The 15255-nt window shown below is 32.9% G+C and overlaps 1 protein-coding gene across 2 annotated transcripts; it reads right to left on the reverse strand.

Annotated features, from left to right (window-relative positions):
• Nucleotides 1–7050: 7050 nt before the first annotated feature.
• On the reverse strand, nt 7051–9880 carry LOC18050298 (protein REVEILLE 7). Of its 2 annotated transcripts, XM_006441287.2 has the most exons (6): nt 9675–9880; nt 9139–9189; nt 8904–9015; nt 8756–8817; nt 8183–8614; nt 7051–8064 (listed from the first exon to the last, which is right to left on the reverse strand). In XM_006441287.2, exons 2-6 carry the CDS (start codon nt 9181–9183, stop codon nt 7369–7371), a joined length of 1347 nt encoding a protein of 448 aa, XP_006441350.1. In that variant the 5' UTR covers nt 9184–9189; nt 9675–9880; the 3' UTR covers nt 7051–7368. The 2 variants fall into 2 exon arrangements, with proteins under 2 accessions (XP_006441350.1, XP_024044951.1); XM_024189183.1 differs by lacking the exons at nt 9139–9189; nt 9675–9880 and having other exon boundaries at nt 8183–8635; nt 8904–8927.
• Nucleotides 9881–15255: the final 5375 nt, after the last annotated feature.

Here is a 15255-nt window from a genome sequence, read left to right on the forward strand (position 1 = left end):
TACACACCTCACAGATACCCTTTTGGGCCTACAGAATTTCGCCAAAAGAATTATCTAGTTTCTTACCATATTCCCTTATAAGTTGAATTCCTACAGCTCGTGTCATAGTGGCTAATGTTGAAGCAGAAACATCTTCAGAGGCTCACCTAGCTCAAATTGAAGCTTTGGAAGAGAGAATGAAACTTGTACAAGATCACGAATGATCTACTAACAGAAAATTAAAAAAGCATATGCCAAAGCCGCTAAACAAAGAGACATGAAAGTGGGCAAATGATCTTGTTCTCAAGGTAGCTGACTATGTGAGAAAAGTTCTATCAGCTCCAACAAATTATGCCTACCTTATTAAAGACCATTTAGAGTCCGAGAAGCCCATGATAGTGGTTATTATCAGCTCTCCACCGATGAAGGACAGATCCTCCACGACCCTATAAGTGGGAAGTGGCTCAAGCGATATTATTGCTAAATATCTGTAAAGGCAAATCATAATGGTTAGGTGAAAAAAATACAATAATAATAAAGGCAGATCATCTACAGACGCCCCACTAGAGATTTACCTAGTAAGGATGCCTTTGCGATATGTTTTCACAAAGTTGTACATGTTTCCAACACATGGATACCCTCATGAAAGATGTCAATGCATATGTACGATTCATACGTTATTTCCTATATTTCCTAGGCATATAGAAGCTTGCACTATATGCGAATGCCCTTATGAATGTATTTTTTCTCTTAAGATGCCTGCTCCAAGGGTAAATGGACAAAGCCTAGAAAGAGATGCTCATATATTAGGGTTATGTAAATGCAAGTAAACCTCATGAAAAGCTCCAACAACTTAGGTTGTTAAGCTAAGCTATAAGCCTTGCAAGAATTCAAAGTCAAGCAAAAAGATCTTTGAAGAAATAAAAGAGAGGTATAAGAATAAGGTAAACATTAAAATTTTTCATTATATCTCTCTAATAAGATATGATTTATACTCCCTCAGAAATTAAGCGAATGATATATTAAGCAATGTCACTAGGGTATTTTAATAGTATTCCAAGCTCAAGCTTTATACAAAAGTTAGACAAAGGGACTAAAACGTTTTAGCCCTTACCTCCAAAAGAAGTAAGTGTCTTGCACTGAAAATCTTTTACAAATTATTTCTTATCCTAACCATGCAGGATCATTCATACTATTTGAAAAAAATAAAAATAAAAAAGATAGCAATGTCATAATCGGTAAGCAATTTCTACTGGTTAATACGTATTCATAATGAAATCTCATTTTATTTATTAATTTGCATTAGTACAAAAAAAAGAGGAAAAAGAGAGAGAGATGAAACGGTAAAAGTTTAAGGTCACAGTGGAAGACTCAGATCCAACATTTTGCGCTCTTACTTTTGTCCTCATCATCATTCTTTTTCTTGTCCTTACCATCTTTCTTCTCACTATCATCATCCTTCTTCCTTTTATTACCATCGTTTTTCCCTTTATCATCATTATACATAAGGTGAGTAATGGTTAGGACGAGCTCGAGACGATATGCCTATAACATATCGATTAATTCATCCACAATATTGACATGAACAAAGACTCTTCGCGCTAGTATAGGGAGAAAACCTTGCAGCACAGCGCCATCGAGAAAAAATAACTACAGACTATAGAAATCCTTTACATTTAGCAAACCAATAGGTTTCTAATACCTGTTTTGTTGTGACAATGAAACGGTAGTGAAGATTTCTTCTTTGGTTTTAAATCAGCCGATCAAAGCAATGAAAACATAAACATGGTTATTCAATTCAAAAAGTCTTTCACGTGTATTAGGGACAATCCTTGTGTACAACAGATTGGGTAAGATTTTGATTTTATCTCAAAATTCAAGAAAGGTGCGAGAGATCTTTTACCACATTCCTTCTAGACTAATAAATAAGCAGCATGATGGCTATTCCATGTACATGTACAATTAATATCATATCTTTATTAAGCTTTAAACTAACCATACTTTATTTTTGTTTTCGATATGAATTTTAGGCAGGTAATTTGATTATGTGATATGCTCGCCTACAACTACACATCTCACATAATCAAAGGAGGCTTATATTACTAGCTAGAAATTGATATTTGGCCTAATAACCTAACTCCGCCCATAAGGCTCAAGCCCGAGATATGTTACATGCTCTGTAGAGTTCGCGCCAAGCATTGCCCAATGGAAACATGCAAAGAAAATGTGGAGCTTGGTCAGACTAGCTGTTCAGGACATTCAACGATAGTGTCTAAATACAGTAAAGTGGTGGCAATAAAATATTGCCAACCAATGTTGACAAAGCAAAATATTTTATTATAATAATAATTCCATTTAACAAATAAATTATTATTTTAAAGCCCACCAATTTTGATAAAACAAAAATAAATTATTTTAAAGCCAACCAAATTTGATATTTTGGGCTTGGCTTGCCCTATAGGTGACTTGAGGGCATGGAGAATGCATCAAGAGTAGTGTGAGAAAAGCCTCAATTGGGAGAGTATTTTGAGAACTTTAAGTTCTTAGTTTAGTAATTTGAGAGTTTGAGTATATTGGGGCTTGGGTTGTGAGGTAAATACCGTAATACTTGTAAGTTGTAACTCTACAGAACTAATATAATACCTTCTCTCATCTTCTCCTGTGGACTTAGGCTAAAAGATGAACCACGTAAATTTTTGTGTCTCCTGTGTGATATTTATTTCTCAATTTCATTTTAGTCATGTATCTACTTCACTCACCAATTCACTAATAGTAATATTAGAGCCATTTATCGTAATTATTTGGAGTAGAGATATTATTCATACCTATAGTGCTATTCACGTATATCGTACTATTTATAGCAAGAGCGATCGAATGCCAGAGTGGATCAACCGTATGGGTTTGTACATGTCTAGAAAAGTCTTGTCACTAAGGCAATAAAAATGTAAGGAGTTTTAATTTTAAGTGGGACCGTTGTGACTCCTCCAGTCTTTCTTGTAACTTTCCTGGTGTGCGATTTCATACATACTAGCATCTGCAACTATTCAATCCAATTTGGGTCATATCAACGCTTGAATACATATTTGGACCTTGCTCTTTGAACCACACAACAAGATCAAGTGGGTCGCAAACCATTTAATCTAAATTTCTACTCAAGCCCAATTCTAGAAGGAGCTCGTTCTTATAACACGTGGCTTGGTAAAATTTCCACCCCCAAACAAATGTCAGTCCATATTACATAAAATTCATTTAGCATCTATTTGGAGATGATGAATTTTTATTTACAACAACAAACTAAAGAATTAAATAAGATGATAAAAATAAAAATATAAAAAATTATAATATTTTTTGTGATGGAACTATTGGGATTACATAATTTGTTGTGAATGTTAAAAAAAAAGTAGCATAATATTTAAAAAAATTGAAATAATTTGATAGTGGATGTAAAAGAAATTATGATATTTAAAAAAAATTGTAACTAAAAAGGAGTGTGAAGTTTTAAATTAAACATGCCAATTATTCAATTTCAAAATAGTAAAGAGGTCTATCAAAAAATAAAAAAAGTAAAGAACAGAATTGTGATACAAATGCAATATTAGATAAAAAATTTATAAATATAATAGAGTATAAGGCGCTAACTAAAATATACATGCGGATGCAGGTAGAAATTAACTTAATACTTATGAAAAAAAATGTTAAATAAAAGTGAGTTGAGGATTTACATGAAAATTTGTCGCAAAAGACAAAAGAAGTGATATATCACCAACCGGCCCACTTTTTCTTACTATTTTTATAATAACCAATAATCTCTTAAAAAACTTTTAAAAAATAAATAAGCCATTTGTTTAGTATTTTATCTTGAAAATATAAAATATATATTTATATAAAAAAGATATTTAAAGATATAAAAATAAGAAAATTAATATTTAAATTTCTATTTATATAATTTGTTTAATTAATAATAAATAAAAATAAAAATATATTTAAAAATAAGAATAATACTATAAAATTATGGTGTTGAGGGAGGTTTTAAGGGGTGGGCAATAGTCGATTTGGTTCGGTTTAGGTCTCGAACCGAACCGAACCAAAACCAATTGGTTCTCGAAAATATGAACCAAACTCGAACCGAATTTAAGACCGAACCGAAATATTTCGGTTCGCTTCTTAAATTCGGTTCGGTTCGGTTCGGTTCGGTTTAGAACCAATTTTTCATTTTCTAGATTTTACAATTTTATCCTAATATTATCATATTTTATACTTTCCACCTAATTTTACTTAATTTTGCAATTTATACTTCCATTAACTACCAAGTATACTCTACACACATAATATTAATAAATTATATATGAAATTATGAATAAACAAGTATAAAATCTTCAAATCAAAAGCAAAATAAAATCCATAATAATGTATCAATATTCAATAAAACTCCACCACCACACAGGAAACAAGCCATAGTACATATTAAAAAAAAAAAAAAAACTCAAACTCCAAGGTTTCGTTGGCAACTTGGCATAAGTCAAGTAAAGTCACATATCAATCTCTTCAACCAACATTGGATTGAAAAAATCACATATCAATCTCCAGATTACGAAGCAATGAAAAAATCCAGGTCCGTATCTAGAGGTGGTAAAAATATTTGTCCGGTTTGGATTCGGACCGTACATGGGCATTGCGAGCCAAGTAATACCCAGTTCGGGTATGAAGCTGGATCAGTCTTGGGCATCACTTGATAAACTCAGAACCCAGATTTTATTAAAAAAAATTATAAAATATATATTATTTTAAATATTTTATATTTATTTAACTTATTTATTATACATATATAAAGTTTTAAACACTTAAAATTTATATTTTCATGTCAAATTTTATTAAAATAAATTTAAAACTTATAAAATTACCAAAAAATAAAAAATATATACACATAAATATTAAAAAATATAAAATCCGAATACCCAGATTAAAACCCGACCCAGACCCGGACCCGGACCCAGACCGATTGCATCCGGGCAGGGTCCGGTCATGGCAATACCCGGACCCGGCCCGGGGTTTTGCCATCTCTATCCGTATCTATACAAACCAAGTAGGCTGTCAATGGTTGATCATCTTCTCATTTCTTTATTGCCGGCAAATATAGGAACACAAAGCATACGGACATGACGTACGAGTTGGAAGAAACATAGTTAACCAAACCCAGAGCCTCAAGGCCTTCCCTCCTCTGATAAATATTCACCGATCCACGTGTTTTGCCACAAAACCATTCAAATAAAATATTTCCAACAAGACTTAGGACCTGACACAAAGCGTGAAGAATAATCCTCTGATAAATATTCACCGATCTCACCCGAGAAGAATAATCCACAAAGCGACGCCGCTGCTGAAGGGCTGTGCTGGGAGGCCGTGCAAGCGAGGAAGAGAGGGGTTGTGCTAAGCGTTGTGCACGTGAGGGAAGAGAGGGGCGTGGGAAAGTAGGGGTGCTAAAAATATCCACCCGGTCCGGACCCAGATCACGCCCAGGCGTTTTGGACCGGGTATGAAATCGGACCGGTCTTAGATATCATTTGATAAATCCGAAACCCGAATTTTATTAAAAAAATATTATAAAATATATATTATTTTAAATATTTATATTTATTTGACTCATTTATTATACATATATAAAATTTTAAACACTTAACGTTCATATTTTCATGTCAAATTTTATTAAAATAAATTTAAAACTTATAAAATTACCAAAAAATAAAAAAATATACACATAATATTAAAAAAATATAAAATCCGGGTATCCGAATTAAAGCCTAGCACAACCCGACCCGGGCATCTATACATCCGAGTTAGGTCTGATCATTGTGATACCCGAACCCGACCTGGAATTTTGCCATCCCTATGGGAGTGAGGTTTGCGCCGTGTGAAGAGGGAGAAACGCGATGAGAGAGTGGCGTGGGAGAGAGCTGCAAATTGAAATTTAGGGATTTGATTTTTGACTTTTATATTTTTAATTTAATATATTTTAAATAAATCAAACCGAACCGATCGGTTTTTCGGTTCAAAACCGAACCGATCGGTTTTTCGGTTCAAAACCGAACCGTTTGCCCACCCCTTTTTAAAAACAACTGGGCAAGATATATACATTAATTTAAGTAAAGAAAACTAGAAATATCCATAAACTAATTTGTAGACATTGCATATAATAAGCTTAAACTTAATTTGTCCTAACTTACTTGACAAATCAACAAGGATCCTCTCTCTCTTTTTTTCTTTTCTTTTTTTCCTTTTGTAACCTCTCAAGATTGAATTTTAAATTTTAACATTATCGATGAAGTTAAATTTTTTTCCACTTACAATTAATCCAATTTTTTCATTAAATCTGAAAAACTAAGACAAAAGCTAAGACAGTTTCCTAAACGTGATAACACACGTAATCTTGGCTTTCAAATCTCAGCGATCATCCATTTAGACGAGAACATACGCTTGAGATTAAAGTCACAAACAAATTCTTTTTTCTTTTTGAACAAAGTTCTGGGTCCATATCGTCGTCTTTTCCTAGGCACATATATTATGAACCACCAATATCAAGAGTTAATGTAATCAAACCAACTATAAAATCAAGGCTGAATCACAAAGAAGTTAAGAGGACGAAGTTAGAGGACTTTGTACTAAAATGAAGTCGCCATAGCCACCTGTTGCGTTTGAAATTAAAGTGTTATAGACGGCTGTTGTGAAAAAACAAATGTAATTATGACAAAATTTAGTAATATATAATAAATATAAATTTTAAATAATAATTTTAATAAAATTATTAAAAATATAATAAATTTTTCACTATATAAATAAAAAATTATATTAACATAACTTACAAATTACAACAGTTAGTGTTTACTAAATACTTTAATATTATAACTTTTAAACTACAACTTCGCAACTTTAATTCCAAATGCAATTCCAAATGCACCCTAAATCTGACACTAAAGTAAGTCGCAAAACAGACATACAACAGTTGAAGTAAGCTATAACTGTGAAACAACATCGACGGCCAAATGGAAAAATCATATAAGGGTCTAAAATGCTGAATGAAGCCTGAAGAAGCGACCGTACGACTTCCGCTCTATCATTTCCTGTCACTCAAATTATGGAGCTATACACAAATGTACTGCATAAATTATCCCCTAGTTAGCTCCTCAACTTTTCCACTACCACTCTGTTTGTTGTGATATATGGGGCAGATTAAAGGGAGCATGGAATTGAACTTGACAATATAATCCAATCCCAATCATAATTATTAGCTAGAATTTGCATAATCAGTATCATCCCCTGAAGCATCATTGACTGTTTTGTGCTACCTAAATCAGCTTGGTTGTCTTACCAGTCAATTAGGGGAGTCGTAAGGTGCTATGAGCATACACGAGCTCTTTGCCTCTCCCGCTCTTCTGACACAATTACAGATGATCTTATTTCACTCTCTGCTAAACATCTTTTGTATGGCACAAACCCTCTCATACAATTGCTGGGGCTGGCTTGTGACAAAGGACAAACTTGTGGACATTGAGAATCAACAGCCACATCAGAACTTTTCTCCCAATTTTCCAATTCACTGACAGAACCAGCACTTGAACCAGAACAAGACCTTTCATTCAGAATTTCCTTGTCTTTCACACTAAACTCTAGAGGTGTTGCAGCTTGGTTCTCACCAATTGGCATAAGGTGAAAATATGGTGCACCTCGATACAAAGAATCCCAAAGCAGGTAAATATTGTGGCTTGCTTCTGCAACATTGGTCCTCTTTTTTTGAAGCTCCATATTTTGAAAAACAGGACCTATATGTGAGGATGGATTACAATTGCTAGAAACCATCCCAAGTAATAAATGTGTATCCAAATGCTTTGATGGGGCTGACTGGACAAAATTTTCTTTATCAACATCAAGATTCTCTTGACTACTCTTTGATATTGGTGACTTGTAACTATCAGCACCCAGTGAATATGGTTTCCAAGAATCTGACACCAAAACTGTCCTTCCAAAAAGTTTAATGCTTGTGCAACTTGGTGCCGCTGCTGCATCTCCTTTAGGATATACAGAGTCCTTGGACTGAGATTCAATTTTGTCAATAACAACATCAACAATATAGAGAGTCAAAGTCTGAACCATAATGAAATATAGAGTAATAGATGAAATAAACTAAGGTTACAAGAAGAGATAGTCTTACCACGGACGCTAATTCCTCAACATTTGAACTGGCTGATAAATGGGCAGGTAATGTAGAAATTTTCTCTTCTTTGGGAAATGAGATGGATGTAACATATTCGTTCTCTTTTTCAATAGGTAATAAGTTGACAGAATGCATCTCAGTGGTACAGGAAGTTGGTGATGAACATCCATTTTGTTGATCTGAGGCTGCACAGCCCAATGTATCGGAATTAAATGAAGATAGAACTGAGGTTGGTGATTGCCTATCCTTATCTGAAACCAATGCATTTGAGGATGTAAAATTTTCTTGTTGATTTGAGACAGATGTTGCTTTGAGTGAATCAACGGATTTGCGGGGATATGGATGTACAGGTTTCCTCTTAGGCCGTGGCGGAGGAATCTCAATTGGCATGATGGAGCTCTCAGAGCTACCATTTGACTCTCGGACCACCTAACATCAATAAGAGAAAATCTGTTGATGCAAGATAATAAGCAACTACGATAAACCCCGCTAAGAACATTTGTACTATAAGAGTCTGTAAACTGATCTAAACAAAACACAAAATTAATGACTTGATTTAGAGCATTCGACCTTAGAGAAAAACTTTTGAGCATGGCTTCGGATTTGAACAGCAGTTTTGGTGCCTACATGTTCTGCATAGAAGTAATAGTAACTTCATCTGATTCGACTACATACTGTCAACATGATTCAAGAATTCATTCATCCACATTCAGCTTACCTTCTATCTGCCGCCATCCTCGACCATACATCTTTAAAGCATCAAGGAACCTCTGATGCTCTTCTTCAGTCCATTTTTCTCTTTGTTTCGTAATAGTGTAAGGTTTTCTCACCTGTTTAAAAAGATTGAATCAATAAAAAATTTCCTTGCTAAAAAATTTTCCTTGCTATTACATTAATTATCTTAGAAAAACTTAACAGATAGTGATAAAATTTTGGGGGAAAAAAGTTCGAACCTTGGGCAAGGAGTCATTCTCAAATGAATACAAGCTATTTGACATCGCCACCTTCAAATCAGATCACAAATTTCCTCATAAATTAATTTTAACCGCAAACAAAAATAAATAAATAACTGCTTTTAATTTCTAATTCCATCAGCAGCAACACTAATCTAACCTAAATGGACCATATCTCTCTTCAATAAAAATGTATCAGAACAAAATTTCAACAGTATAAATAACATAGTTCCGGTACAATAATGAATATAAATATGAAAAGCAATAATTATTAACTCTATAAAAGTAACTTACTTGAAATATATAATAGCATTAATTATAATCATTTCTTCTTCATTTTCATTGGCTAATCTCAATAAAGATCTTAAATTTAAAACAAGAACAAACTCTTATTTATGAGTAAAAACTAAGAATAATATAACAGAAAAATCATAAACAGTATAGACAGCTAATCTGTGGTTGCGCTGTGTTTCTTGAAATATCTCTTGAGCTGAAAAAAAACTAAGTAAAATCTAGTAAGCGGACCAGAAACTCACCAGCAAAAAGAAAAATCTGACAAAAACAGGAAACAAATTGAAAGCCGAATTTGTCTTTCTTTCACTTTAATTTTGTTTGCTGCGCCGGAGCTAAAAACTTAGAACAGATTCGACTAACTTTGTTGTACAAGTGGAGTTTATTGGACGGAAGCAATGAAACAAAAAGAAAAAAAGAATCAACAAGGCATGAGAATGAGAATTGAAGAAACAAGGAGGACGAAATTAATTGGGTGTTAAAAAGAGTGTAACGGAGTTTGTGGGGGGGGGGGGGGGGGGGCACTGCCCCCCCCGAATTTAAAAAATTATTTAAATCCAAAAAGGGTTCCCTGGGAAATTCCAGAAAAAACTTGGAATCTCCTGGGTCAAAATCAACGGGGGGCCCTGACCCCGGGGAATTCTTGGGAAGGGGGTTGGTTTTAATTTTCCGTTCCAAAAAAAAATTGAAAATGGGAATGGGATGATGGGATAGATAAAAGAACATGGTTTGTTGGGGGCCTTCCCTTTTACTCTGAAAATATATATTTCATCTGCCCTTTGTTTCCTACTCGCGCGAGTACTAAACTTTCGTTGTACTTGAATAATGTATGGTTCTCAAATTAATTCAATGATTTCACCTATTCTTTTTGAAAAAAATCATTAAAAAAAAAATCTTTAAGTAAAGGGTGGACTAAACCCAAATAATTTTTATTTTTTTTCTTATTTTCCTCAAGGTTCGAACGTGGACGCTCAACTGCTATAAACTTCATGCTGTTACCATAACCCGACCACACCCTTGGAGGTAAATTGCAATTTCACGGTAAAAAACAAATGTTAAAAGTAAGTTATTTTCTCTTGATTTTCATACATAATTTACATTATATATTGATAAATAAAATAGGAAAATCAATACTTGATTTTATTTGTTGAGCTCGCAAAACACAAAATCATAGTTTAGATTACATTCTCTCTTTTTTTTTTCATGGAAGTTCAATTTACATTTAAATTTACAGTAAATTATTAAGTCTTTTTAAACATATGCATTTAGTTAACTATTGAAATTTATTAATCCAAATATTTAAAGAGTAGCCTTAGAAAATTGAACGAGTAATTTCCATGTATTTTTATTTTACTAACCACTTGAATTTAAATGTTGAGTAAGGTTTAGAATTTAAAAATTAATTTGGATTTACCTACCTCTCTACTTTTTTGAACAACCAAATAAAAAAATAATAATAATTGAAGTGTATTTGAATTTTAAGATTACTTTTTTGAACAACCAAATAATAATAATAATAATAATAATTGAAGTGTAATTTTAAAATCTTAATTTATATAACTTTCACAACAAAATAGTTAATAATGTTTTATATCATGGATAAATTTAATAATTATTGATAATTATAAATAAATTTTATTTTTTATATTTATTGTCTCTAACATTATTGATAACTGAAAAAAGGAATTTAAGTTTATTTTAAGGTATATTTTAATGCAAGCAAAAATGAATTGCATTATCGGATTGTATATGCGTACTGTCATTAGTGGGAGAACCACTTATTGCCACATTTGGTGCTATGAACCGATGAATTGTTTTTGTCCCAAAGTCAAAATTTTACATAGTTATTATTGTCGTCAGAAATGTGGAATTCATTTCTCTATATGCAGCTGCGAGTGGACCTAATTAAAGCAAAAATTAAAGAAAATATCCATGACCTCTAAAAAAATGCGATTTTTTTTTTGTTTAAAAAAAAACAAAAACAGGGAGAGACAAAGACGGGTGGCCAAGTGGATATTGTAGTCTGTAAGAGACTTGTGATTAGATGAGCTGGACCCCACGAGATTGCCATTAAGCTTTTTTGCCACCTCAGCTTCTTTTCCGTAAAAGCCTCGCGTAAGCGTAACTCATAACTCACCCGTAAACCCATCAAATCCTACGGCTCGTAACCCTAGGGGTATGTTAGCTGGATCCGTTGTTATAAATCACCAACTCCTAAATCTACAACAACAAATTATATGGGGTTAGACGGTTCGTGACTTCGGGTCATTGTATAATGTATATTATCAGTTATGATGTAAACTGATCAAAAATCACATATATTTGGTATTTTATAATTTGTCAAATCGACACAATACTACTATTTTATTTTTTTTAATTTTATTAAGATCAAAATCAATTTTACAACTTGAGACCCCAATTTAGTTCGGTTCAATGTGCATCAGTTCAAATGTAGACCCAAATAAATGAAACTTATTTATTTATTGTATTAAAAATCTCATATTTTTTAATCGTGTCACTCATTTAAAATATTTTCATTTAAACAATATGCATAATTTTATACTACTACTTAGGCGCTGTTTGTTTTATATTTCTACTTCAGTTAATTTAGTCTAAATATAATTAAATAATTTTAAAAATTTTAAAAATACAACATGGTTCTTTGGGATAAAGAAGAATTAACAAAATATAATTAATCGTGACATAAATATATTTGTGTAGTGATTTTAAACTTAAATTAGATAAAAATAATACATACAAATGGTACGAATAATATTAAAAATTTGTCATCAGTGTATTGTAGGTACCATAAAATGAACCAGCTATACTACATTACATGTTATCAATGGAAAACATTACAGAATTTAGAATTTCGGAGCATGCTAACAAGCAATGACGTGAATCACTTAAAGACCATTACATAATGAATAAACAAAATAAAGAGATTAGATTAGCGATTAGAAATGAATTGATGAGATTTTGGGCCAAACTTCGAGTATAGGTCTACAAATAGTAGCTCAAGAGGGATCTTTTTATTTTATCTACAAATAGTTGCTCAAGGAGGGATCTTTTTATTTTCTCATTTTATTTTAAAAAAATTAAATAAAAACCCGCCAAATTACCAAACAACATACTCTTGATGTTAAGTTTGCTGACGCTAAATAAACCTATCTCGGAGAAAATCTAATTTTAGGTTCACAAAAAAATATAATCATCTGAAGGGTCCAGTTATGGTACTATAATGGTACAATATTACAGTTGGATCCGGCTATTAAATCAAGTTATAGAAACTCGCCAAATTACCAAACAACATACTCTTGATACTAAGTTTTCTAACGCTAAATAAACTTAACTCAGAGAAAATCTAATTTTAGGTTCACGAAAAAATATAATCATCTGAATGGTCCAATTATGATACTATAATGATACCATCTTACAATCGAATCCGGCCATTAAATCAAGTTATGAAAATCATTGTGAGTTGAATCCAATAATTGAATTCAATTGTAATATGGTACCACTATAGTACCATAATTTTGCCTCCGTCTAAATTCTCGTTTATTTCTGCATTAAGGGTCCTCATTATCAACTTCACGTACTTTTTAGTTTTTATTTTTTAATTCAAATTAATGTTCTTTTTTTTTTTTTTTGAAACTGATTAAGCATCAGGTTACTGCATTATACAGATATATATACAATTGCTATGACAGCAGGTCATTACACTGATATTTACAATCAGATATATATACATGTGACTTATATTATTACATTTTTATTCTATGAAGTACATGCCTATCCCAAATACCCCTCACGGAGGAGGGATATCTCTACTCCACTCGCATTTCGCAAGGGAGAAAGACGTTTATAGAAATCTCCACATAATTATATTTAATTGGAGGAAATTGAGTCTGTGGGGACTCGAACCATTGCGCTCATAATCATACTTAACTTTGAGGATAATGGTCCACCACTGGACTATAAGTCCAAGTGGCATTCAATTTGATGTTCTGAATAGGAACGAATGTGTCTAATAAATATGTCCCAAAAATCTCTCGTTAGATGGCTTTGTTTGTCAACACTCATGAGTCGTCAGCCGTCAGACAGTGATGTCCATAGATGGACGGCCACAATACAAGGAGAAATGGTACAATGTACCACAGAGGAACGAATGAAACGATAAACCAGAGGTAAAAGTGGAGTCCGAATCATGATGTGATGGCTTTGGGCCACAAAAAAGGAAAAGTGTAGCGAATATAAATTACAGAAAAATTAAGAGCCACAAATTGGGATTGAACTCAACTCAAAGCCTATTCAATGCCACGTGCCCCTGTTTATAGAACTTTCAAGTAAAATAAAATAAAACTAAAATAAATAAATAAAAATTAAGAAAATTGAAAAATGAGAGGCGCATCTTTTTCCCTGAGATACTCCTTTTGAGGCTGGCCTTCGTTATCTTCTTCCTTATTTGTCTCTTTTTTCATTATTTTTATAATTTATAATTAATTTGCTAGTTGTAACAACAGGTGCCTGCCTGCCTCCGCTTAAAATCTCGTGTACCAGATCACATGTGATTCTGCAAAAGGCTTACATGGCAATGGCTGTGATGTTTGCGCCACGATTTTGATTCGTCCAGATTGGAAGTGATTCTGCCAAAGTGATTCAGGGCCTCTAATCAGATTGACTCCTACTCATGATACCTAAATTATGGCTATCAGAACCAATTTTCACATGTCATGTTAGTTCCTACAATTCCCAAGTGCCTGATCGGATCCTGGTGGAACCCCTTTTTTTTACTTATTAAATTATCAGTTCAAAAGTGCATTTTTATTTGTTCAACTTGTACCGACTAGCAAGTGATTAAGAATTACGTAGACAATTACTAATTTGCCTTTAGTTCAATGAAAAAATTCTCACATTTATAATAATGAGAGTAAGAATTTGACTCTTCATTAATAGATATTCTTAATTTCAGTTCTCTCGAATATAAGAATTTTGTAGAAAGTTATTTTTTTAAAAAATAATTGTTTAGTTTAAAAAATCTGCACAGTATTTCAAACGAAAAAGTTTGTACTTCCTTACCAACTAATGTAATCAGAGCACATACGTATAAACACACAAACAAAAAGATTATTGATTTAAAAACTCTTTATATCTTCAAAATTTTAAAAAATATATATATATAGGCCATCACAACAAGAGGAAGTGTTGCCAAAAGCTTAAACTTATTATATCCTTATTCCATTAGCTACACATTACATATATAGTCTCTGAACTAAACACCTAAACTAGAAGATAGAATAACAATAGCAGATAATCTGGAAAATAAAAAACTGGTGTCGAAAAATCAGCACTCAGTGATTATTCAACGGAAACCACTAAGGTCTAACAAACTTGCCCAAGTCTTGATGATGACCAAATCTTCCACTCACCCTCTCCCGCTTAAAAGTTGAAGACGTGCATGCAATCCCATGCATTTTCATACGTCCCATGCATTTCAATACGTGGTCTGAAGGCATGCATGCAATCCTATGCACACGAGCACATATCATTCCGCTCCACTCACAATATCCTTGTCCTCAAGGATGAAATCAGGGTATGTCTTGGCAAAATGCCACTCAGTTTAGTAGGTGGCATCCTCCACTGGCACACTAGCCCATTTCACCAATATCTGAGGTTTTGGGCGATAATTACCTTTACGTATCACACGCCGATCCAAGATAGCCTCAGGCTGTGGAAGAAGTGTTGAAGTTTCTGACACTGGAGGAAGTCGTGGAGAAGCAAGTGGTACTGATCCCAAATGCTTATGTAGTAAACTAACATGAAAAA

This window comes from Citrus clementina, unplaced genomic scaffold, assembly GCF_000493195.1.
Source record: "Citrus clementina cultivar Clemenules unplaced genomic scaffold, Citrus_clementina_v1.0 scaffold_3, whole genome shotgun sequence".
In the NCBI taxonomy this organism is placed as follows: domain Eukaryota; kingdom Viridiplantae; phylum Streptophyta; class Magnoliopsida; order Sapindales; family Rutaceae; genus Citrus; species Citrus x clementina.

Excerpts from the sequence above, each read along its gene's own strand:
- LOC18050298 (XM_006441287.2), bottom strand. The coding sequence starts at position 9,183 with ATGTCAAATAGCTTGTATTCATTTGAGAATGACTCCTTGCCCAAG. Across the intron at positions 9,016-9,138 it reads AGAATGACTCCTTGCCCAAG|GTGAGAAAACCTTACACTAT; the intron begins GTTCGAACTTTT and ends CTTTTTAAACAG. Across the intron at positions 8,615-8,755 it reads CTCAAAAGTTTTTCTCTAAG|GTGGTCCGAGAGTCAAATGG; the intron begins GTCGAATGCTCT and ends TATTGATGTTAG.